The following is a 24,684-nucleotide window of genomic DNA, read 5'->3' on the forward strand; positions in this document are numbered from 1 at the left end:
TGGCATGTGCTGCGTATCTGCTCAGTGAATAATCCAATAAATCCGAGCATTAAGAAAAGTTTTCTTTGATCGGTGGCGTTAATATGTTTTCGATTTAGCGTCGGAACGGCCGGCAGACCGGCCCGATTGCGTCAGTCGCGCTGACATCTCGTGGAAACTGTCCACGGAACGACAACATATTCTATAAGCGACCTGATTTATAGTTACAGGCGGCGATCAGGAAAGTGTCTGCTAAGTCGGTTAACGCTTCCCGACGTTGATAAGTTGCATGGATATAGGTGATGCATTCACGAGGTCGATATGCTAAGGCTGAATCATGAACGGTTGCTACGCCGCCGCCGTCTCATCCTGTCATGGCTAAGAAAAATGAAAATTTTGTGATGGGCACAAAGCGCAAAAGTAAAAAAAGAACAAAGCTAGATTTGATTTATTTTTGAATAAGGTTGTTGGCACGTTTGATAGATGTTTTTGTTTGAAGGAGTTTTCACACAAATAAATTAATTTAGCTCTGCATTACACTAAAAATATACATAACTTTCTCGTCTTAGTCATACTGTACAAAAACAACGGACCAAAGCGGTAGGTAAAATTATAAATATACTCGAATCGAAATGCCTGCACTTACTTCAGAGTGGATTGCCAAAACATCTTCAGAATGTCCAAACTTTTAATGTCGGGGTCACGTTTGGCGAGTAACAGAGTGTTACGTCGCGCATCCAGCCTTCGAAAGTCTGATTCACCGGAGACAATTTTATTCGCCACGGAAATATCTCCGGCGCGAAATTAGGCGTCCTTGCGTCCAGTTTTAAAAGTAAATAAGGACAACAATACCTACATGAGTAAATCTGTACACGTCAGCTAACTTCATTGAGTTGTAGTCATGTGAGCTCCATCGTTCTGATCGTTCATGATTTGTACTGTATTAATTAAAAAAAATATCCTAGAATAAATCTCTAATACAATGTAAAAAAAAGCGAGCCCAAATCTAAGACCTACACAAAATTGCCTGAGGTATCTCTATGTGGCACACCTCTGCTTAGAGTAAGCAAATTTAAGTACCTAGGCCATTGGGTCACTGAAGACCTTAGTGATAACTGTGATATAGAGAGGTAACGCAGGTCGCTGGCCGTGCGGTGCAGTATGCTTGTCCGCAGGTTTGCACGTTGCACACACGCACACGCAGTTAAAGTGACGCTTTTCAAAGCTTACTGCCAGTCTTTCTACATGTGCAGCCTGTGGAGTAACTATACGAGGCGCGCGTACAGCGACCTGCGTGTGCAGTACAACAACGCTTTCAGGATGCTGATGGGACTGCCTCGTCACTGTAGTGCATCCGGCATGTTTGCGGAGGCACAAGTTGACGGTTTTGCGGCTATCATGCGGAAGCGGGTTGCCTCTTTACTAAGCCGCTGGCGAGGCAGTACTAACAGCATCATGGTGGCGTTGTCGGATAGGTGGGACTCCCCTCTGCTACAGCACTGGACAAAACTCCACATTGTAGAAAAATAAATAAATATCTAGGTTTAATAATTAGTCTGTAATTGTGTCGCTTAACTTCAAAACTGGGTAAATCCATTCTGCTATAAGGTTGATTATCTTTCAGATCATATTATATTTTTTATATATTCAACCTTAAAGCAGGATGGATTTACCCAGGTTTGAAGTTAAGCGACACAATTCCACTAACACTATTTTATAAGTTAAATGTACATGTTACTAATAGCTATGGATTTTAATCCGAAGTAAAATTGTTTTATTTATTTATTATAAGCTGTTAGATAAAATTCTTTTGAATGAAATTGAATTTATAGCGACGTTTTCAGGCAGTAAAATACAGGCGGGTGTAAAAGGCATTCCAATATAATTGTATCGAGGCTAATCAACCTAATGGCACAGTATAATAAAGAGTACTATCATACAGTATGGCCACTCCCGCTCCCCGCTGAAAGCGCCGCCCACCCCCTCTCGGTTACCTCACAGTTACCGCCTGTCAAAAACACGAACAGTCGACCTGTCATATTTCACTCATACAAGCATAGTACGCGTTCACCTACACGAGCTATGACTGTGTGCTAGGAATGCGCCTCTTTCAATATATTTGATCGCCAGTGTCCGAGGTGTGCTAATGGCGTCTCAATTCTTAGGCAGAAATCTCCAAGATTGTGGCTGAAAAAAAGCTTTCCTCAAAGGTGGGATAGTATCTATATTGAGAAAACATTTAGGTGTATCAACGCTTAGTAAAGAGGGCAGTTTACAATATCGTGCCAAATTTACGGCGAAACTAGAACTGGGCCAGTCACCATTAATGTGCTATTTCACGTGATTGTTTCCAGATCACATCAAAGAATTGTTTGTGCGCGGATACAAAGCAGAAGACGAGGAACGATGGCTGGAGACAGGCGGCAGACTGGAAGATTAAGACCATTCGAATTGGCATTTTATTACTGCTCGGGCCTTGGTATTCCCATAGCTGAGAGATGGAGATTAGAACGAACAAACTACGAGTAGGTAATCTGTTTCTACAAAATTTGAAATTAGATTTGTGTCCGCTCAGTGGTGACATGTACAATGTACACTGTAAATACTAAATACGTATGTCTATTTTTCAGCGCCGATACTATCTTGTTTGATCAGGATGGGATATGGATATAATATATAATAAAAACCTATAGACGGACAGAGAGAAAGAGAAAGAGAGATTCATATGGCTCGGGATAGTGACAGCCATACTTGTCATAGATATCTGTCGTGGCATCACCGAATGGGCCTTACGGCAGACCAGCGCTGGCTTTCAGCTAGCAATATGCTGAGGGGTCCATTTCGTAATGCGCACTTAATGCTCTGTTTTCTGTTTCTTGTTGCTTGTACATGTACGTGTTGTGAATGTCACGAATAAACGTCTTTTATTTATATAGATATACAACTTTGCTCACGGACTTTATCTAAGTATAGGTACATGGTCAGGTTGAAATTAGCCTCAGTCCATCCGAATTAAAAAAACTCGAGGTTCCCAATACATTATTGCTACCTTGCGTAACAGATTTCCTACACGAATCGAAGATTGTTTAGCTCCGTATACTACAGCGAGTGGGCGCAAGTCGGAAGTGGATTATACGCGAATTATAGCCCGTCGTCAGTTATTGCCGACGATGACATAATGAACGATTCCTTAGTAATACATCATTGAATACTCTGGCTATTGGCCCGTTTTTTGTGATGGTTTGGTTACCTTCAGGTTTGATGAATTGCCCCGCCCTGCGATGTTGGGAAAAAATATAAATGTCAATATTAAAAATAAAAGGTGTGAAGTCCAAGAACAATTCGTGTCTCAACAACAGTAAGCAGATAACGCTGTACATATTTTTAAAGATATTATTTTATGACATTTATGACAATTCTATCTGCGTTGTTGGTTTTTTGTTGGTAAATTATTTTAATGAATAGGTACATTTACTGGCTTGAAAAGAAAGAGAAGCTTTTTTCAATAAGTTATATAGCTACAGTGGAATTATTTTTTCCGGATGACATTAATGATAATGACACTAGAATTCCAAAAAATATAGCGGAAAATTCAAATATGCGTAAGTTTCTGTATACCCTAGTGTATCAAAAAAAAAGGTTGGAAATATGAATTGTATAATAATTCTAGAGAGCAAAATTTATGAAGTTTGTTCAACTGAAGTGCGGTTCTCGAAACTATTATTGTTAATACTAAGAACAGATCTTACCGCCTACACTGCCACTTAAAGTGCTTATGGGTACAAATAAAACATTTTATTAGCAAATATATTGTGTTTTGTGAGACGGAATACCGTAGCAAAGGTTTCTAAATAGTGTTTGAAAGTTACATTATTTTGTAACGCATTGTGATTCCTTTATGTTTCACACAAAGTAAAAACAAAATCAAAGGTAGCGTATATGGTCCCTCCCTAATATTGGTTATGTTTCATGTTTTTAGGGGGATCAATTTTGACTTATCCATTACGAATTTTCTGTGCACTAACGTGTCCGTAAGATAGTTGATATGTTATCAACATATTTAAAACGTATTCCCAAAAAAAGCTACACAGATACTCGTAAGATGTCCTCGTGCATCTCTCTGCATCAATTCCTATGAATTAAGCAGTACCTATTTATATGGTCTCGCCTTGGCAACCTTTGAGTTTTTAGGGGGGTTAATTTTGACTAACATCGTTACCTGTTAACTATACAATATTGTATCCGTATAAGTCAATTGATACAGTCGAGTAAATGTGTACGAAATGTACCACCTAACCTTAACTCGTTGCAATACGGTGAAAAAATGTACACATATCTATGAACTCGACTGTACTTCTTCTTCTTTACATCCTGTTACCCTCTGCTAGGGTGTAGGGTTCGAATCATATTTCTCCATTTACTTCGATCTTGGGCCGTTTGGGTAACCGCCTCCCACCCCAGTCGGTTGGTACAGTCACCTGCAACAACATGTCACTCTTCGAAGGCCGCAATCATATCTAAGAGCGTGTTATATATTTTTGTGGTCTTCAAAGAGTAACATGTTACTGCAGATGACTGTACGGTATCAAATTCGAACCGCATTCCCAAAAAAGCGATTCGGAATTGCGGATAAATTCCCTCTCGGAGATAGGAAGTACTACAGAGTAATTGGCAAAGGCAGCGTTGTGAAATAGCGCGGTGAGTCACGCGCGTATTTAGATCCGCGGCGCGCCAGCCCCTCATGGCGGCCTAAACATCTTCTAATAGGGTGATTCTGGCCAATTCAACTATTTATTTGACCTCTGGACGCCTAGACAAGGCCTAGACAGCGAATGCGGCAAATACCAAAAGACAGAAGGATTGTACTCCATCAAAAACATTTTCATGTAAACTGTTGCTAAGACCAAATGAGGCTTGCACTATTTAGATCTCTTGTAGATATAGAGTCAAGCTTTTACGAGACTTTAACTTTAACTTCACAAAGTTGTGGACTTGTGTTGTTTTACGTATGTGCCGTATATGGCTATTTTTTTTTAGAAGGAAAATATTTGCAGTTTTAGTCCGTATGACGTATGTGTGTGAAAGTTAAGATACTTATATGGTAGCTAAAGCTCGCTGAATAAGTGACTAGGTGCTTATATGATAGTAATTACAATGGCCCATAACCCTTGAGAAATATTGCCAGAAAAAAACTAATGAAAAACAGCCTCCCTCAATACCTGAATGGTACTGGAGATAATTTATGTTTTAGAAGACTCTTTAATATAGTTGATTAAGAATGGACAAGTAAAGGCGAAGAATTAGAAATGCGATAAGAAGAAACACTAAAGTGACTTAAACCACTAAGGCCCACTTGCACCAACCACTTAACTCAGGGTTAGTGGTCTGTCATCTGTCAAATTCCTTATAAAATGGAGGGTTAACCCTCAATTTTCGTTGGTACAAGTGGCCCTAAGGAAGATTTAAGTACCAGCAGTCTTCAAAATGTGTGAATATATACCTACATACAAGAAAAGTGAGGCGCGCTCGCGCAAAGCTGGCACTGGCAGTCGTCAAGGCGTACTTATGTAAAGTATTCGTTTGAGTGACAAGGACCGGTGTAAGCGATTACGCGGCGGTAACACTGAACATAACGCGGGTTAGCGTAAACGTAGCGACAGCGGCGGGACGTGACGCAGGAGCGAGCCCCGACCTACTTATGTCGTTGAAAAAATCAGATGTTCAACTTTGAGGCGGGATATATCGAGCGGGGCAGAATGTGTTGTTCCGAATAGAAATAAACTTGTCACATATTTTGATTGTATCTAGAGCGGGCGGTTAGTCATAGCGGCTGATGCCAACGGCCCGGCGGAGTCGACCGCAGCAGCTATAAAGGCAAGGCAAGCGTTCCAGACCAGGCTGATTCACAGGAGGCGCCGTCTGCAAAATGTCTCTTCTCTAATTATTTACGACCGATGTTTATTGTGACAACAAAAGAATCGACCTATCACGAGATCCCATTTAATTTCGTGTCAGATTAATAAAACCGCGGAGGACGTAGGCGAATTAAAAGTTGCGGTAATATTGTATAATTGCTTAACAGAAATACTCGACATTATCATTGCAGCCTACGCTCACTACGAATAAACTCGAGCGCACGTGGTCTGCTCACCCGCTGTTACATTACAACAACAGTTCTTTAAGGGTCCCCTTGAAATAGTACGAGCTCGGTACTCGTTACGCAAACATGATTATTTTCGTATCTTCAAAGGGGGTTGTTTTATCGTCACTTTGAGATGTCGCTACAATAAAAGAGTTAAGAATGGGAATAAATTTAGAGCTGTCGTAATATTGGACAGCATCCGAGCGTTACCGCTAAAGCAGAACTTGTATCCATACTTATAAATGAGAAAATGCCTGTGTCTATTTCTTTGTCCGTCTTTCACGGCAAAACGGAGCGACGAATTGACGTGATTTTTTAAGTGGAGATAGTTAAAAGCATGGAGAGTGACAAAGGCTACTTTTCAAATTGAACGCTAGCGAAGCCGCGAGCAAAAGCTTGTTGGTAATAAAGCACAGACAAGTGTTAGACTCAGACAAGCCAGTATAAACATGATCTCCTATTATTCTTTGTTACGAATCCCTGACTGGTAATGGTTACCTGAGGTGGGGGTGCGCGAAATAGCAAGAAGACGTCGGTCGGTCGACGTGGCCATACGCAGAGGTGGCCGGGATAAACTAGCTCGTATATTTAATTGTTTACATCTGCGGTGTAGGCATCGCGGATCATAAAATAATTAGTGAATCATCGGAGAGGCGGGCAGCGCAGGGCGCGAGATTTTGGCATTGCCTTTTGACAGCCGATTATTTTGCTGTCGACGATCGTTAGTGTGGTGATTGCTTTATGGTAACGTTGGGCGTTAGTAGCATTTATCAGTTAGATACTTCGGTGATTAGGATTCTCAAAAGGTAAGAAAAAAGAGTAGTAGACAATATTCAGTCCTAGATACATTTTCTGCATTGTGAATGAGAACTTTTACGAGTATGTCAGTTGACAATGATTCGTACTTTTTTGGAGTTGTTTGTTAATTTGTACAAGGATATCGTTGTAAAGCTAAAAGGTCTTACTGACAATCAGACCGCTAGACAGCAAAAGTCTGTCAGTTAGAGCTAAAAAGTGACATCATTAAAAATCTGACCTTTATAAAAATTAAGAAAATATTTTTTTCGTTATGTCCTTATTTATAACTGTCAAAATATACTATTAATAATGGTTTGCTATTATATTTACTAGAATGTGACAAAACTTTACAGATTTATATTATGTGAATAAGTAGGGGTGGGTAGCCACAATGCCCAACTAGACATAATATGACTATTTCAAAAGATAAAGGAAACCTAATCAAAATCATTGTTGTTTTATAATTCCGGGTTCAAAGGCTGGGACGCCTGGGACCAAGTTATACTTTGGCATCTGGAAAATTGGTTTTCTTATACAGTGCATTTAACTAGTAGCACTAACTGAGGGCCTATCGCGTATTTACGCTATAGGTCATTTCGTTATCCATATCTCTAATATTTTTGCATGTTTGAGCGACTGAGAGGCAGGCAACGAAATTTCATTTATTTTTATTATATTTGGGCCTACTCTTGGCCACAGACTAGCCAAAGGCAAAGACGTGGCCTACGATGGAGTGAGCTCGCCAAGATGCCTGTTCACCCTAGATTTTAAGGTTGCCTAAATATTCACGTTTCGCGGTAAACTTTGTAAACAAACTGCCTTGGTTTATCCTAGTGCAAACTTATCAAATCCATTCTAATAGGCTACTAGACTCATATCGAATTTGGCACAATAAATGATTGTCTTCTGTACCTAGTATTTGATATAAAAAAACAATATTTATAGATTTTGGGTATTAAGTGTATGATGACTAAGTACGTATTTTCGATTAAAAATGTGTGCAATTTTTTATTTATTTAGGCCACTGAAAACGCTGTCAGCGATATATGTGACGTCATCGAATTCGAACCTTACTGCATGTTAAAACAATCACTGACATATTGAACTTTATGCCTTCATACTTAAAAAGTCAGAAAATGTTGTTTTCGAGAGAGTAGAATGGATCCCCATTATGGACAGTGAAATAAGTTTGAAATTTTACTTTTAAAGTCAACTGATACTTAATTAGTCAATTTTATATACCCCAAATAAAATTAGTTTGGGTTATTTTTTATTTTAACATAGGATTGTTTCTTGTAAATTTAGGTTTCGTAAATTGTTCCTTGTCCATCATAGGAGGTAGGCAGTTTTCCGGTTCCAGTTATGGACACTCGCAAAATAACACTATTTCTTAATATCTTTGGAGTAACAAACTAGTATGTTTTATACCTTATCTCATGGTTAATGCAGTAAGTAAAACTCATTCAAGTTTACACCGAGATTCAGATTCAGATTCTGTTCCAGTTATGAGTTTTCCGGTTCCAGTTATGGACACTCGCAAAATAACACTATTTCTTAATATCTTTGGAGTAACAAACTAGTATGTTTTATACCTTATCTCATGGTTAATGCAGTAAGTAAAACTCATTCAAGTTTACACCGAGTATTATTTTTTTATTATTTTACACATGAACTCAACTCTCTTAGCAACATTACTAAGAATTCGTCCTGATATTTTTTTCAGTAAATCTTGCCGCCAAATCCTTCAGAAATAACCGAATTAAATGAAACTTCAAAATTAAGCAGCTCTATGACTCTTGTTTATGGTACAATGCCGTCAGTTTTTAGAAACTAATTTTAGATACTTATTTTTAAGGATTTGTGTTTATTTTGTCCGTAATGGCATCACCGTCCATTATAGGGTATTTTACATTTTTTTTTGTTAGCCTATTTGAGTGTCCCACTGCTGGGCAAAGGCCTCTCCCCTGGCTCTCCATGACTCCCTGTTCTCTGTTTCCTCCGGCCAGTTCTTCAGAAAGGCGTCAAGATCGTTTCGCCATCTTTGTCTGGGCCTGCTCGGCCCACGCTTCTTCGTCGGCATCCACTTGGTGGCTATGTTAGCCCACCTCGGCTGCCCTAAGCAGAAATCAAGTATCTGGGTTTTGTCAAATTTTACAGTAGAGCGAAAAAACGATTTTTTTTTATTTTTCCTGATTATATGCTTATTAATTAAATCATAGCCTTTAAAACAGACGAACTTTATTATACTAGATATCATTAATAGTGTACTATAATTATTTTTTCAAAATTCTTAGCACAATCATTTTAAAATACAAAAACAGCTTTCTGCGTAGAATGCGATAAGAAAATTTTAAAGCTTTTCTACAAGAAAGCAAGTATCTTGAACTGTTTTCATTTAGCTTTGGTAGACTTGTTATTTTTAACTGTATCTAAAACAAAAACTACTGAACGGATTTTCATGCGGTTTCCACCAATTAATAACATGATTCTTGGGAAAGGTTTAGGTATGTAATTTGTTGAGATCTTGTTTGAATTGGTTGAAATATGTCAATTTTTGCTAATCAAGTCGGACAAAATTCTGCTGGCTGAGAGCTTTAATCGAAAACGCTGCCCAAACTGTTTGAGCTATATCAAAACAATGTATGGCAAAATTGTGTATTTTTCATAGACATAAGTACAAAAAAGTCCGTAATAGCATGTCTATCTTTTAAGGATAAATTACTATAACCATTTTTATAATAGCCCCGTGCGCAGCCGGGGCGGACCGCTAGTATATGTATACAATGTATACATTTTAGATAGATGCCTTTAATGTTGTGTATGCCATGCTTGTGTAAATTAGGTTTTAATATAAATGCAATATTGGAGTAATCCACGGAAAAGAAGCTCTGGTTGTGTTTGAATGCAAGTTGTCTTAATATTATAGGTTTAAGAGGATTTTCTGTCAAGAAGAGTTCAAAAATACTCATTAAACTTAATCAATTACTCACGTTGTAGGAGACTATTTAAATAACAAAAAAAAAACCTCGAAAGCGATTTCCCGTGGAACGCACAATATTAATTAAGTAGGTAGGTGCCTGAATACTTGAAGACAGAAAAAAAGAATGAAAGTTATAGCCTTCCTTAATTATGATAATAGGGAACTGTAGTTAAAATAAAATATTTTATACCATGGACGAAATAAAGCATCAGATAATTATGAGAAAACATGGACGGCAGTTATTTTTAAATCCAATTTCTACTTAATAAGTCAGGTAGAAATATATAAAGTAACTGAGTTGATCGTGACGTCACTCAATTCAATTCCATATTAGCAAGTCGTTCAAATTCGTTTTGACAGTTCTTAAAAAGAAGCTGATTTGACTAGGAGGCAAGTAGCCTATTGATCAACTAACCAACATGCAATAATTATTAAGTATGTTCGTTATATATATTCGTTGTATTTTCGTATTTTGTATAAAAGACGTTACATATTAAATAAAACAAGTTCCTCGTTCTTTTACTGTTTACATCTGGTTGTTTTTAATACTAAGACAATTTCTACCTGAAACCCAAATTAATACATGTATAAGCAATTACAAGCTTTTGACATCATCACAAAATCATAGACGCCGAAGTCAAGTAACTTATCAATCAATATCACTAGCTCTACGCTGAAGTCAAGTAACTTATAAATAAATATCAATATCTCTACGCTGAAGTCAAGTAACTTCGCAATCAATATCAATATTTCAACTCTGAAGTCAAGTAACTCAGCCATCTAATATGAATTGCAAGTATCTTTCGCAAGATACTCGATTTCAAGATAGAAATAGGGTAGATACTTGACTTTAGCGTAGAATACTCCATTAAAAAAAGATACTTGAATTTTTTAAAGTCCTGTATTTTGAAAAATATACATTACAAAAATTTCTAAAAAAAACTGAAAGATGTATTTTGAAAAAATGAATCGAATGATGTAAAAAAACATTTTTTGGAAAAAATTGAGATACTTGATTTCTGCGTAGGGCAGCCGACCTATCCGGATGCATGCGATAGACGTGGCCGGCCCAGTCCCATTTTACATTACTTTAAAAATATTTTTTGCTGTTTTTAAGTCATACTAAAATATGGTAATATTTTATTTCGGTTAATTGGACAGTACTTAATCATATAAGACGGACTTTAAAAAAGGATCAAGTAGCCTATTATAAATGGGAAAGTGTGTGTGTCTGTTTGTTTTTCCGTCTTTCACGGCAAAACGGAGCGACGAATTGACGTGATTTTTTAAATGGAGATAGTTTAAGGGATAGAGAGTGACATAGGCTACTTTTTGTCTCTTTATAACGCGAGCGAAGCCGCGGGCAAAAGCTAGTAACTAATAAAGGCAGTATGTATATGCTAACTTATGGTTTCTAATATGTGCTAATGGTGAACTTTGGTGGCAGGACATTGCAGTAATACCCCACATTTTGTTTACTGACTTTGTTAATTGGTAAAGTATAAAAATATGAATATAACGGTTATATAGCGACATTAGCGACCCACAAAAGGGATTGATCCCTGTTTCAGTGAGTACTGTAGTAAAAAAAAGGATATTGTTTTCAGTCAGTCCTGTACGATTAGATCTATTAGTAAGTAAAGAAACGCAAATAATATTACATTAGTTTCTTAGTTAAGAGACATAAAATGTGTATTTGTTTATGAGTTTGTTTTCTGGAGCTCAATTAAGTCGTAGAGAAATAAGTAAGTTCAGAGCTTCAGAGTACTCACTACATACATCAATTTGAAGCGATTTAATAATAAGTTGTATGACAGGTATGTTAAAAATTTAATAATTATTCATAAATTGGTGCTAAACGGAAGTAACAAATATGTGAACTAGCAATAAACACAAACTTAAGTGTGCTTAACCTATAAGATTTCGCAAAGCTCGATTAACGCTTGTATCTAGATTTTCTCTAATTATGATTGGAGTCAGTCTAAGCTTACCTATTTCTTGATGGTAGATCAATTGAAATGATTAAATGAAACTACATAGTATTTAATATACAAAAGACTGTCTTGTGTGAGTCCTCAAAGGTCTACTTAAAAAGTTGTGTGAACTAGACCCTTTAAATGTAAAATTTCATTATTTTTTCCAGATTAGACTTCTGAAAGCAAAACCAGTGTATATACATGACCACACTTCCAGTCATACCTGACAGTCTAACTACCAAAAAAATACTCACTCATGTAAACGTCAACAAACAATTCCAATTTATCCTGTTGCACTGTTATAGAAACCTGAACAGAACAGTCTGTCTTAGGCATCTCACTGGCTTACAATAACATCGGGATGTACACTATTTACCGTCGCGAGCCGCGTGACTGCACCAGAGTGCAGGCGTGCACTGAGACGAGACTGTGCGACGTCGCCCGGCCGAAACCTCCCCAATAACCTTAAATTAGATTAATTGTATCTGGCTGATTCATTCTTGCCGCGCGTACTGTCACACCAGAATAATGAGCTAGCTCAATATGAGAATAAAAACATTTGTTTGTGGTTGTGTTCAATTAATTTTTCTATAAGTCATCCTGAATTTCGGTATCTTGTAAGTGTCGAGTTGACATACATACAGATCTGAGAAACTATTATGTTGTTGATTGGTTATTAATACGATATTACTTAGTCTTTAATAACACTTTTCGACTTTTTTTACAGGTTTTTTTATTCTATCAATAAAACATTTTTGAATCTTAATACCACTCCGATATCAGAAGTCGCGTGACTCACGAGTTAAGGATTTATTTTTATGGTTAGTCTAATAACCGGAACGTCTTAATAGTTTCCTGATGATTGCGAATCGTGATCAAACATAATATCCATCTCAATATGCCCGCATCCGTCTCTTTTCGTGCGCCCTCGCATAGGCCGCAGAAGTATCTATGAATCTTGAAACAGATTATTCAAAAGGCGATACTTAAAAGTCTGTTAAACCATTTTCGTCACTAGAAAAAAGCAGAAAATTTAAAATGTAGGGACAAACTTGTTTAATCGACGATAACCTTATAAAATTAAACTTAAATTTTGAGTAACTACACTGATTTGGAGTGTAGTTCCCTAACTAACTGGGGATTAGCGATACCTATTTCAAATTTAAAAGAGTTTCAAACGATAATTGGTAACAGGAATCGATGTATACTGGATAGCTCGCCGATCAAAGGCCGTTACTGTATAAAAATCAACACATTTGTTTATTTGATCAGCATATAACGGCGATGCGCGTGCGTCGACGGCGCACATGAAAATATTACGACTTTTATTTACTTTAACCACATCGATGTCTGGATGAGTCAGAGGCCGGGAAACTATGCGGGATTTTGCGCGAGGACGGGATTACGCATGCGACAAAATTTCACTGAATTTCTCCTCAATGCTTGAAAAGAGAGAAAGAGAAAGAGGATTTCTGAATACGAATTTAACTTTTCGTAACATGTCATGGCCGCCCGACAAAATATCTATCAAAATGTCGGTTTAACCTTTGAACGATTTGATATTCCTTTCTAGTCATTCGATTTCGAACCATGTTTCTTATTATACCTCTAGATATGCGCCTTGGGTTTAAGTAAATATGTTACGACTACGAATTGGTGTAATTTTGGTGAGTCACCCTTGAGAGAAAACCCTTGTCTTGACTTGACTAATAACACAAGATAAATAAATGTATAGGTAGACTAATTTCAGGGACTTGTTACTTGGGATGAATGTTGGCTGGCTAGCCAAGTAGCCACATAAGAGCTCACAAGAGGGAAAACCCTTGACTGCTGAGGTCGCCGTCATCGAAATCGATCTGGAGGACTACATACACATACATACACACTTGGGATGAAGATAAATAATATCCTGTGTGGTTTCTTCCTCGACCTTCAAACTTTATAAAATTTCATTCTGATCTGTACAGTTGTATTTACGAAGAGATAATAAAATAACAAACTGAAAGTTACTTTCGTATTTATAACATTAGTAAATCGATTAATCACTTTAAACTCTTAAAGTGAAGTCAACAACGCCAAATACGAAGATCGTGGCCCCTCAAATGTTTGAAAACAAATTGTGGTCAATGTTGTTTCACAAACTGGATTACAGCCAAACAACTCAAACAAAATCGTAACATTTTTCATTTGTTTAAACAATCAAACTTTTTAAGTGTAAATAACTAGCGACTTTTTGTTGTGTCCACAAAGTCGGACAATAAGAAATGCAGACCTTTTGGACTGTGGTGACGAGATCCTTGTGGCCTAACGGTTCTGCCGGGCTATCCGAAGTGTTCATTGGTAACCCTACGTGGCGATCCAAACGCAGTCTGGTTCTGTCGCGCCACTACAGAAGTGGGATTGGGAGAGGTAGCTACGAAACACTCCTCCTAGCATCATCATCTCCTCCTAGCCGTTTTCGGCTACGGCGACTGCGTTTTACGGTTGAGACTGTTGAGAGCATCGTTGGTGTGCTTTCAGGTGGCTGACGTAGCTAATTTTTGCTACGAATGTGCGACCACACTCGCGGCAGGTCAGCACCCCTCCGACATAATTGTAATTAATAGTCACAGGTGGACTGACTTTTAGCTCATCGTGCTTAGCGTCGAGTTCTAAGCGTGCTTAGCGTCGAGTTCTAAGCGCTGTCTACGAAACACTTACGAAGCGTAATAAGCGATTGTGACTTTGACTTGGTACCCTGAGTCAAGAGATTAATAATAATAAACCAAATTACTCATCTACAAATAAGATTACTGGCAGCATATTGTCCATAGGCATGAAAACGCGTAATTTCCCTCCGAGATCTGTCTACAGGCGGCGGAAACGGCGGGTAAACAAAAGACGATCCGTCTAGCCATCTGCGTCTCCGCCATCGAAGGCGCGACGTGTGCTTTTATCGTATTGTTTGTGTTATGAACACTGAACCGAGGAACGTGTTTGTGACAAGCGAGGGTTAAAAAACATTAGCTTCTGCCAAAAAATGGCGAAAACCAGCCTATGTACTATAGAAAATATCGGTTTAGCGGTTCGGCGAACAGAGATTCCTTGACATTCTTGATTATTAAGAAAATTTAACTAGAAATTTAAATTCTAACAATTTGTCCAGTACAAGTGCGAGTGTCGTGAAGCAACTGCAATTTCTACAAGCTTATTAGCCTATTATTATTTTATTTAACTTGCCTTGTTAGTATATATGTTAGTTTGGGTCACTTCCCGATTTCCGATTGAGCTGATATTTTGCACACATATATGTAAATCACGTGACAATGCAATATTATGGTTTCAAACCATGGAGCTGATCTGACGATGGAGCAGAAAGGTGGTCATATGAACTCTGTAATGAAACGTCGTATCCCCATCGAGTAAGGGGTTTTTAGAAACGTCTCGGAGAGCAGTAGATGACAGTTGAAAAAAAAGTACAGTCGGCGATAAAAGTTTGTGCCAAAAATGAAATTTTTGCAAAAAAAAACTAATTATATTTATTTATTTATTTAATCTTTATTGTACACAAAGAAAGAAAAACTTATAGTACAAAAGGCGGACTTAATGCCAGACAGCATTCTCTACCAGTCAACCTACACACACAGTTATACAGTTAAATAAAACCGCCTCGGCTGGGGGCAGGACTGTTTTAACGATACAAGCAGAGAACTAAACATATATGAGACTAAAAAACTAGTGAGTTTCGTGAACATAAAACAAGATGTAAGTTTAATCCATAACTCGAAAAATGGAACTTGCTAAGAGCTGAGCTCAATTTTTGGACCAAACTTTAGACTAGAGCATAAACACCGGAATAAAGAGAAAGTTGAGTAGACATTTCAAAACGGAACCACGCTAAATCATTTCGCTCTCCGGTTACATAAATATTCACGCCCAAAAGCCGCCACACATGTGACCGTCTCACATTTGATCAGCAACTGCAAGACACCGCGAACGCTTCCTGGACGCTCCTTTTAGTTTACCGAGAATAAAATAAGGAACCGCTGTTAACCCAGGTCTAACAATACCCGGTCGTTGGTCCCGAGCGCAGACCACCTCAGCTACTAGACTGATCATTTAAGACAACTTGAAGTCACCACACATATCACATAGCAATTTAGCGTGCGAATGTGACCGCTTAATCGAAATGTCAGCTTTTACAACCAGCAAGCACTCGTGTATTTTTGGATTTTTTTTTATAAGAAAAGAGAATTTGAGATGCACCTGGACTGTTATACTATGTAATCGTGTAAGATTCTACTCAATTAGGTTGCTCAAATCGTGCGGACATGCGACACCTCAGACAATGGCGATCAAATATATGAAAGAGGCGCTTTCCTACGCACACAGTCTAAGCTCGAGTATTAGGTGAGCGTTACCATGTCCAATGCTTGTAGGAGTGAGTTATGATTATGACAGGTCACTGGTCGCGTTTTTGACAGGCGGTAACTGTGTGGTAACCGAGAGCCGGTGGGCGACACTTTCAGCGGTCATACTGTACGATAGTACGCTTTATTACACTGTGGTCATGCTGTCAAAATCTGCTGCTGGTGAGAATGCGCTCTTGGTAATCGCTTCGTAATGCGGTGTCTGTGCTCTGTGGTCCCGAGTTTCCTAGAAGCTAAGCGGACACGGTCTAAAATAACTGCCTCTTCCGAGTGAGTCACGCAGCGCCGCATCTGGCCCGGTGCGTTTTGCTCGCGTTGCATCTAGCGTTGAGATGCACGCGCGCGAGCGACGCGCGGACTGCGCCAAAAACGAGAAAAGCGCATGTTGAGCTAAGTGTAGGGTTTCGTTTTGTAGGAGATTATTGATGAATTATGTATTTAACATCAACAGAAAGAGTACAGTCCGGCACTGTACTCTTTCAGTTGATTTTAATACTCTTTTAGTTGTGTAATTTCAGCGTAATTGATATTCATCAGGTTTACTGGTGAAACCCGATAAGTTGAGCAACGAAAAATAATCTCGATTTTATTATTTCACCAGTAAACCCTCGATATACCTACATATCAATTTACCGATTTCTAGTACTAATAATGGTCCTAGCTAAATACCTACAGACTTTATTTCTCAACGTATAATGACGCACTACTCACAATATATGTTTGATATACTGTTATTTGTTAGGCAAAATATATCTCAATTTGCTCGCGTTGCCTGTCCGGGCAAACAGCTTCGAGCTACAGGCCGTCTGAGAACAGTCCCCCGTCGCATGGCACTTTCAAAAAAGAACCCGCGTGTCATCGGCCCTACTTACTTCGGACACTTACCTGCCGATCTTAGGAATGAGCCATGTGACGAAGCATTTAAGCGCAAATTGAGAAACCTTTTGTTAGATAACCCTCTGTACTCTGTAAATGAGTACATGGAATTGAATTTGTGATAACATGCATTTGATTACACTGACTTCGGATTTTATTTCATTTGTTAATTTTATTGTGCTTTGTGTATTTCATTTCGGATTTTATTTCATTTGTTAATTTTATTGTGCTTTGTGTATTTCTCTTTGTAAATGACGATCCTTATTGGGAGAAACTATTAATTTTATTATTTTCAATTCATAATGTAATTTTTGACGATCATGATGAGAAGATAAACATAACTTTGGCATGTAACAAATTTATAGTGTAATTTTTATCGTGAAATAAAGAAATCTAATCTAATCTATTCAGGCAGGCAACCATGGTCGCGTGATAAATGATAAAACACCAGGCTGTCCTTTTCGCACTACCTCTAAATGCGATAGGGACGCACCGATGCGATATAGTACATTACGATACAAGTGCGTAAAAAAGGAAGTTCGAAACGAGTGGCGATCAATTAAAACAGAACCGAAGGGAGTGTTTTAAATCGACACGAGTTACGAATTTCCTTTTTGCACGTGTATCGTACGACGTTTTTCAGTACAGATGGCCTGACATGACATATAATGAACCACTTCTCGCACTAGTGCGTAAAAAAAAACATCGTCTGTACTGAAAAAGTCTATTGAACTAGTGTGTTACGCCCGCTGGCATATAGCAGTAAAACAGGCGTAACAAAGTTATAAGACATAAGTATACGTACATATTTTGATGATAAGGAACCCTAAAATACAAAGATAGGAATTCTGTTGTTGTACAGTCGAGGTATTAAATATAGTTGCGGACAGAATGCCAAAAATATGTACCGACAAACTTAACGCTTAAGAAATGAAGACGTGCATCTATACTTAATATTATAAGAAAGTGTGTGTCTGTTTGTTTGTCCGTCTTTCACGGCAAAAAGAAGCGACGAATTTACGTGATTTTTTAGGTGGAGATAGTTGAAAGGATAGAGAGTGACATAGGCTACTTTTTGTCTCTTTCTAACTCCCCACTTCCCTAAAATGGGGCGTGGAAGTTTGTAGAATCGCCGTCAATAGAAATTGTCAACAATGTAAACAAATCATTCTATAAAATATCAATATTCTAGCACAATGTTATGGAGCATTCTGGAGTTTTCGTAGTTAACGCGAGCGAAGCCGCGGGCAAAAGCTAGTACAATTATATTTTTGGCATTTTATCCGCATTTATAATTAATACCTTGTCTGTGCCTATGAACTTCTATATTTTGAAAACACTTGGATATCCTAACTCGAAATACAGTTGAAATGAAATAACATTTGGCAATCAAAACTTCAAATTTATTCCTATGAAATAATTTTACCTGCCTATCTAAATAAGTGTTGACTGAAAAATCCTGTCCCATGGAACGAAATCCTTATGCCAATGGCAGAAAGATTAAAATGGATGATCTTTTCTCAACACCTCATAAGAGTTTATTTGTATACGGGTTAAATAATAGCTTTTTCGTAGAAAACATGATTGGGCAAAATTTATTTCAGAAAAGCAAAGCAATTCAATTTTAAACCTCTTGGTTATGATTGTGTGAAATCCTGTATTTCCGGGAGAATTTCAGATACCTAAAATATTTCAAGGACAAGAGAGGCCGACAAAAACGAATTTCAAAGAAGAATTTAAATGTGTAAGAAATAGTACAGGTTTTGCAGACTTTCCTGTTTGCCGCAAAATCGTTTATCAGGCGGGTTGGGAGATGGGAATCATTATACATTTTTATAGGGTCAGTGGCGCCATTGTGGTTTTCCCCGATATATCATTCGTATTGTGTTGGGCAAAGATCAGACATTTATTACTTTGAGACTAAATAAAGTTGTATACGTTGTATCATAATCATAATATTTATTTCTACCTTTCCTGGACTCCAAACAATAGGGTTTAAGAATTAGGTGACACAAACGATACCGAGACTATACCTACAATTAAATGGTTTTCGCCGACCGGTTGCAATGTCTTTATGAATTTTATTTAATATTTCAATGGCATAGGATACATGCCATTGAAATATTAAATAAATTTCGAATAATAGCAATAATGAGCATAATAAAATTAAGTAATAATACAAGCAATAATACTAGTAATAAAAACCTACACAGAAACAATAAAGTATCCACAGCTATAAAATTAATAGATTCTTCAGGCCTATTTGTTCGTGTTTTATGAGTAAGGTTTTGATGATAACTATAATGTAATTTGTTCACAAGAGGATTCCAATGAACGAACAATAAAACTTTTAGGGTTCTGTAAGGAAAAAAATGAAAAAAGTAACCCTTATATATAAAAGGATAACTTAGGGGTCCGTCCGTCTGTCTGTCTATCAAGCCCTTTTTTTCGGGAAAGCGAGGAGGTATCGAGATGAAAATAGAACCATATCTATACTCCCACTTAGTAATTGAACATGAAAATGGAAAAACGGGCATAAAAAACTTTTTCATTTTGATTTTGTATTTATTTATAAATCAAAAGTGCATAGCTCGCATTTTTTTGTCATGGCAGCTATAGATTATAAAATCTATAAACGTACCTACCTACTTTTTTTTGTCTTTCGATTCTAGTAGGTACAAAATGTTCTTAATTTTATATAAAATCTCCGTGAACCCAGATATCCATTTCGCAATAAATCCAAACATAAACATTGTTTTATACAGCGATTGCATCGTATGGCATCGGGCAGGCAATGCATCATTGAGTGTGAGTAACCGCTCAGAAATAGCCAAGTCCTTTGCAGGACCATAGTGACTCAGCTACCGATCATTTGTCGTTCGTAGAACAAATAGCAGGGCATCTCACGCCGCAATCGCATATGCTTTGTAAGCATATCGTAGCTAGCTGTCTCTATCGCTCATCTGTAGTGCGACAGAGCCAGAATGCGTTTCGATCGCCACGTAGCGGCAACGATTGTCTAAATAGGCAGGGGCTGGTCTTCCTGTACAAGCATCTACTTTACTACCTAGTTTTATACTATAATACGTTGCATTAAGGTTGATGAATGGTCAATTAATATTAGTACTAGCTAAAGAGTTTATGTTGATGAACTCTGCCAATGTGTTTAAGTCTTTTTGATTTTAAAATCGTCTTGGTCTTTTGTTTTTGTTGCAATGGCATTTTAATGAGCGCTGTTGTAGTTTAGATTAAATTGCTTTGGACAGATTGAAAGGGCGTATGAATCACTTGATTACAAACCGACTAATGAGTACTTACTGTCGCGTACTTACGCCTTTAGTTTTTTTTATACATACATAACCTAACCACAAAATTAAAATTTTGAAAAAACCCCCGACCGCGACATAGTGGACCGATTTTCATGAAACATGGCTAAGAACACTCCCGACTAACTCAGCTTTCAAACAAAAAAAAAATCTAAATCGGTTCATCCGTTAGGGAGCTACGATGCCACAGACAGACACACACACACACAGACAGACAGACAAACAGACAGACAGACAGACACGTCAAACTTATAACACCCCGTCGTTTTTGGGTCGGGGGTTAAAAAGGGAAATCCTAAATATTTAGTTATGCCCGTTTGAGTTGATAAAATAAAAATACTGAGGAATACTAATCCCATGACTCCCATGAGCCTGAGTTTTAGTTGTCATTGATTTGTGGCATTTGCAGTTGACAACTTATGATGAACGCGTTGCTAGTAGATTAGAATCCACTGCTTCGACTAACGTGACAAGTTGACAACGTTTCATGGATGAACGAGATTTGGTTTTTAAAAAGAAACGAGGTTGCAGTCTCACAGAAATTATATTTTTTAAATATAGTTTAAACGGGATTAAAATTTAAAAGTAGTGTTTTGTCCCATCATACCCAGTAGATCTATACAACTGGTTAAAGGAAAGAAAAGTTTTTAGCCCACACATACATACAAATACTGCAAAAAAAATACACTTATTTTTTTTTAGACATAACCTGGAATAAGTACAGGGTAGTAGTCATGTAAATATTTGAAATTTCAAATGTCGATAATGCATATGGAAACTATTTCCTATACATATTTTTGCATCCATAACTTATCCCAACAATAACAACAAATAAAATCATCTCTAAAATAAATAAGTCGTATTAATTTAGGCACTTATTTACACTCAACGTCATTAGATATTGCGGAAAGCAATCCAAATTGGATTCATCCTTGTATTTGTAAATAGCACGATTCTATTTACGTATAGCGGCGACTAGCACCATCTAGCGGGTTCTCGTCGAACTGTTTCTTACATTACGAAACGTTTCGTTCGTAAGTGCATGGAATTTAGATGATAATCATAAATATTATACTGAAGGATATGGAAACATAAAATAGTAGCGTAGTAAATAATAATTTAGGTTTTATATGGAATAACTATAGGTATCGGCCGGTGGTATAATGTTTTTTTCACGAATATTGTACTTTGTGGTTGCTTATATTGCATGTTTAGGGCGAGAGTACAGTCAACCAATTGGAACCACTCTACAACCATGTCAGAATGACAAGCAGGAAGAGATTTCTTACAATCTGATTTATAACCATACATCGGGGTTTTGGGAGCGGGAATGAATTCGTGTATTTGTAACTCTGTTTGTAGTCATTTGAATTACTGAAATATGTATTTAACTATGTAACCGGCTCCAAATGTACCTAGAAATGTTAAAGTATTGTTTATCTTTTATCATTTTCACCATTTTTGGGCTAGTGTAAATCATTCCCGCTCCCAAAACCCCGATGTATGGTTATAGCGTCAGCGTCAATATTTTCTTAATGAACATGCCATGGACAGCGAAGTGTCACTGTCACTGCCGGGCGACAATTGTCACTGTTGTGAAATAGGCCACAGGTGTCGTGCATAATCCAAAGGCAAAGAGGATTGAGTATTATAGAGTTACTGTCGAAGTAAAATGTGTAATCACAGTGCATAGACTGCCATCTCTTGACACAGGCTTAACCCTTCGTCTGTGTTTGATAAGGATCCTAACAAAGGCAATGGACTTTAAAAATTTATATCAGAGTTAATTTTTTTTATGTCAATTTTTTGACACAAACAGACGAAGGGTTAAAACTCTTGAACCTCAGTTTTGACATTTGGCCCATATTCTTAGCTTGATATGTGTTAAAATGTCAAATATTAAAATTAGCGCCATCTAGCTGAGCGTACCCCAAAGGTGTAATGCCATCTAGGCCACCGTACCTTTTTCTGTATGATACTGGGGTACGTTTTTTCTTAGACTTTATCTGTCTATAATACGGAGTTATATCGTCACTACTTTAAAAAAAACTTGCATCTTCGTCTGTCAATGAAAAGAAAATTGTAGTAAGTATGTATGGAATGCATATAGACTTACTGCGTTTTAACTTTGAGATTTTTTAAAAGTAGTGACGATATATGTCTTTGTCCAAAGGTTATATTTCTAAAACTCACCCATAGTGATGAACTTATCGAACCCAGCCATGTTCTTGACACCAACGTAATCGTACAACGCTTGGTCGTCTTGATTGAGCTCCCACGCGTTCTGAAAATAAGCACTCTGCTTATAAGTCTTATAACAAGGTTGCGGTTTATACGATATGTATGCGATTTTATGACGAATAAAGCTTTAACTTTTGGTAAACGAAAGTAATTTAGTTTAATACGTTGTAAATATTGGGGAAGATAAAACGGTATATGACGTAGTGTCTTACAATGTTGCAGAAAATTGGATAAATACATCGTTAATCAGGTGAATCTTTATACAATAAGCACTGCTTACAACATCACCGTTTATACGATAAGTATGCGATTTTACGACGAATAAAGCTGTTTTGGTAAACGAAAGCAATTTAGTTTAATATGTTGCAAATATTGGGTAAGATAAAACGGTATATGACGTGGTGTCTTACAATGTTGCAGAAAAGTGGGTAAAAACATTTAAATCAAGTTTTCGATCAGGCAGGAAAGCATCTGCCGTCCCTATCGCACTTACAAACAGTGCGATAGGGACGGCCAGATTTTTTATCATTTATCGCGCGACCATACTTACCTGCCAGAAGGGTGTACACACTAATGAACAAAAATATCTGACACGCTTTTAGGTATTTAATACTCATAATATTGGAGTTTAGATATTTATGTTCGTCTAAGTGTACCTAAATGTAAGGTTTTCAGGTGGATATGGTTCACAGTATGTTTATCAGATTTTAACTGACTGTGACAGAAACTCAGAATTTTAGTTAGATATTAACCGGATATTATGCGATGTCCGTTAAATACCATCATTCATCCAACCCAACCCCTTAATTGCTACGAGTGGCACTGATAAATAAACAGCAGTTTCATGTGCTCTGCCTATCCCATTTGGGAACACAGGCGTCAGTGTATGTATGTATCATATGCCACTCTCAGTAGGTAAGCACTTAAAAATGACTTACATGATGTTTATCCCTTCTTATATTGCTATGAATAAAATTGGATGTGTCAACTAATGGGCTAGTGTCAAGTATTAGGACTTATACAAATAATAAAGCATTACTCACAGGATCTACTTCAATCTGTAAAGGCGTATATCGCGCGTCGGTCGGCAATCTCTGTACGTTTCCATTGTACTTGTTATTGTTACACTTCCACTCGTTCATTGGCGTCATTGGGCTATTTCCTGCGCTCAATCTGTCACAATAGTTCTGATTGTAGTCCTCCCGGACCGAATTACTCGTATTACTGGCGAGAGGACTCCTCGCGGGGGACAATTTATCGCTCTGGCTGTTCCAATACTGCTCCATGTCTATATGCCTAGGGTTCATATTGCCGATATTGTAATTGACTATAGGAGAGATGCCTCGAGGCGATGAACTCTCACTGAAAATGTTAGGGCTCCTGATGACTCTTAACGTGTCTTGAGGGGTGCCGCCTTCGCTTATAGGGTGTCGGGTTGGGACTGGAGAGCTCGAAGTGGTTTGTATGGCGGGTGATCGGTCTTGCTCTGGCTTTCTGAATTGTTGAGGGATGTTGACGGGGCCTATTCGGTTGTGCACATCGGGTTCTTCTCTGGGTAAGGCGGAGGTTTTTGGTTGTGCTTCGGCAGCCATGATGTGTTGTAGTTTGGATACTTGTGTTTCGACGAAGCTTCTGGGTCGGGGGGAGGTGGGTGGTTTGTTGCGGAGAGGGACGGGGTTGGAGTGTGTTTCTGGGGGGTAGTTGGTGGGGGTGGCGAGGTCCTCGCGCTCGAGGCTGTCCATGGTGTCGTTGTAGGAGATCATGTACTCCTCGTCTATGCTCTCCGAGTCGTCATCCTCGCAGTCCTCGTAGTTGATGGGTGTGTCCGCGCCGGGGAAGAATTCGCACAGCGCCGCCATTATTTCTACAACCTGTAATACAATATTAACAGATTTTATTATAATAAAGATTTAGGAATCAAACAGACTGGTGTCTGGATCACACGAAATGTGGCTTT

General features: G+C 37.9%; 1 protein-coding gene and 1 long non-coding RNA gene across 2 annotated transcripts in view; both read right to left on the bottom strand.

Annotated features, from left to right (window-relative positions):
• Positions 1-24,684, bottom strand: part of LOC125231055 (mitogen-activated protein kinase kinase kinase 7-like) — a 40,105-nt gene that overhangs the window by 8,858 nt on the left and 6,563 nt on the right. The window contains exons 6-7 of the mRNA XM_048136398.1: positions 23,771-24,598; positions 22,680-22,770 (exon numbers count right to left, since the gene is read on the bottom strand). Of these exons, the coding sequence (XP_047992355.1) occupies positions 22,680-22,770; positions 23,771-24,598 (919 nt within the window). The remainder of the gene's footprint in view (positions 1-22,679; positions 22,771-23,770; positions 24,599-24,684) is intronic.
• On the bottom strand, positions 8,842-10,980 carry LOC125231056. The gene is made up of 2 exons (XR_007177588.1): positions 10,937-10,980; positions 8,842-9,024 (listed from the first exon to the last, which is right to left on the bottom strand). It is a non-coding gene; the product is annotated as an uncharacterized LOC125231056 (long non-coding RNA).

This window comes from Leguminivora glycinivorella, chromosome 11, assembly GCF_023078275.1.
Source record: "Leguminivora glycinivorella isolate SPB_JAAS2020 chromosome 11, LegGlyc_1.1, whole genome shotgun sequence".
NCBI classification, from domain to species: domain Eukaryota; kingdom Metazoa; phylum Arthropoda; class Insecta; order Lepidoptera; family Tortricidae; genus Leguminivora; species Leguminivora glycinivorella.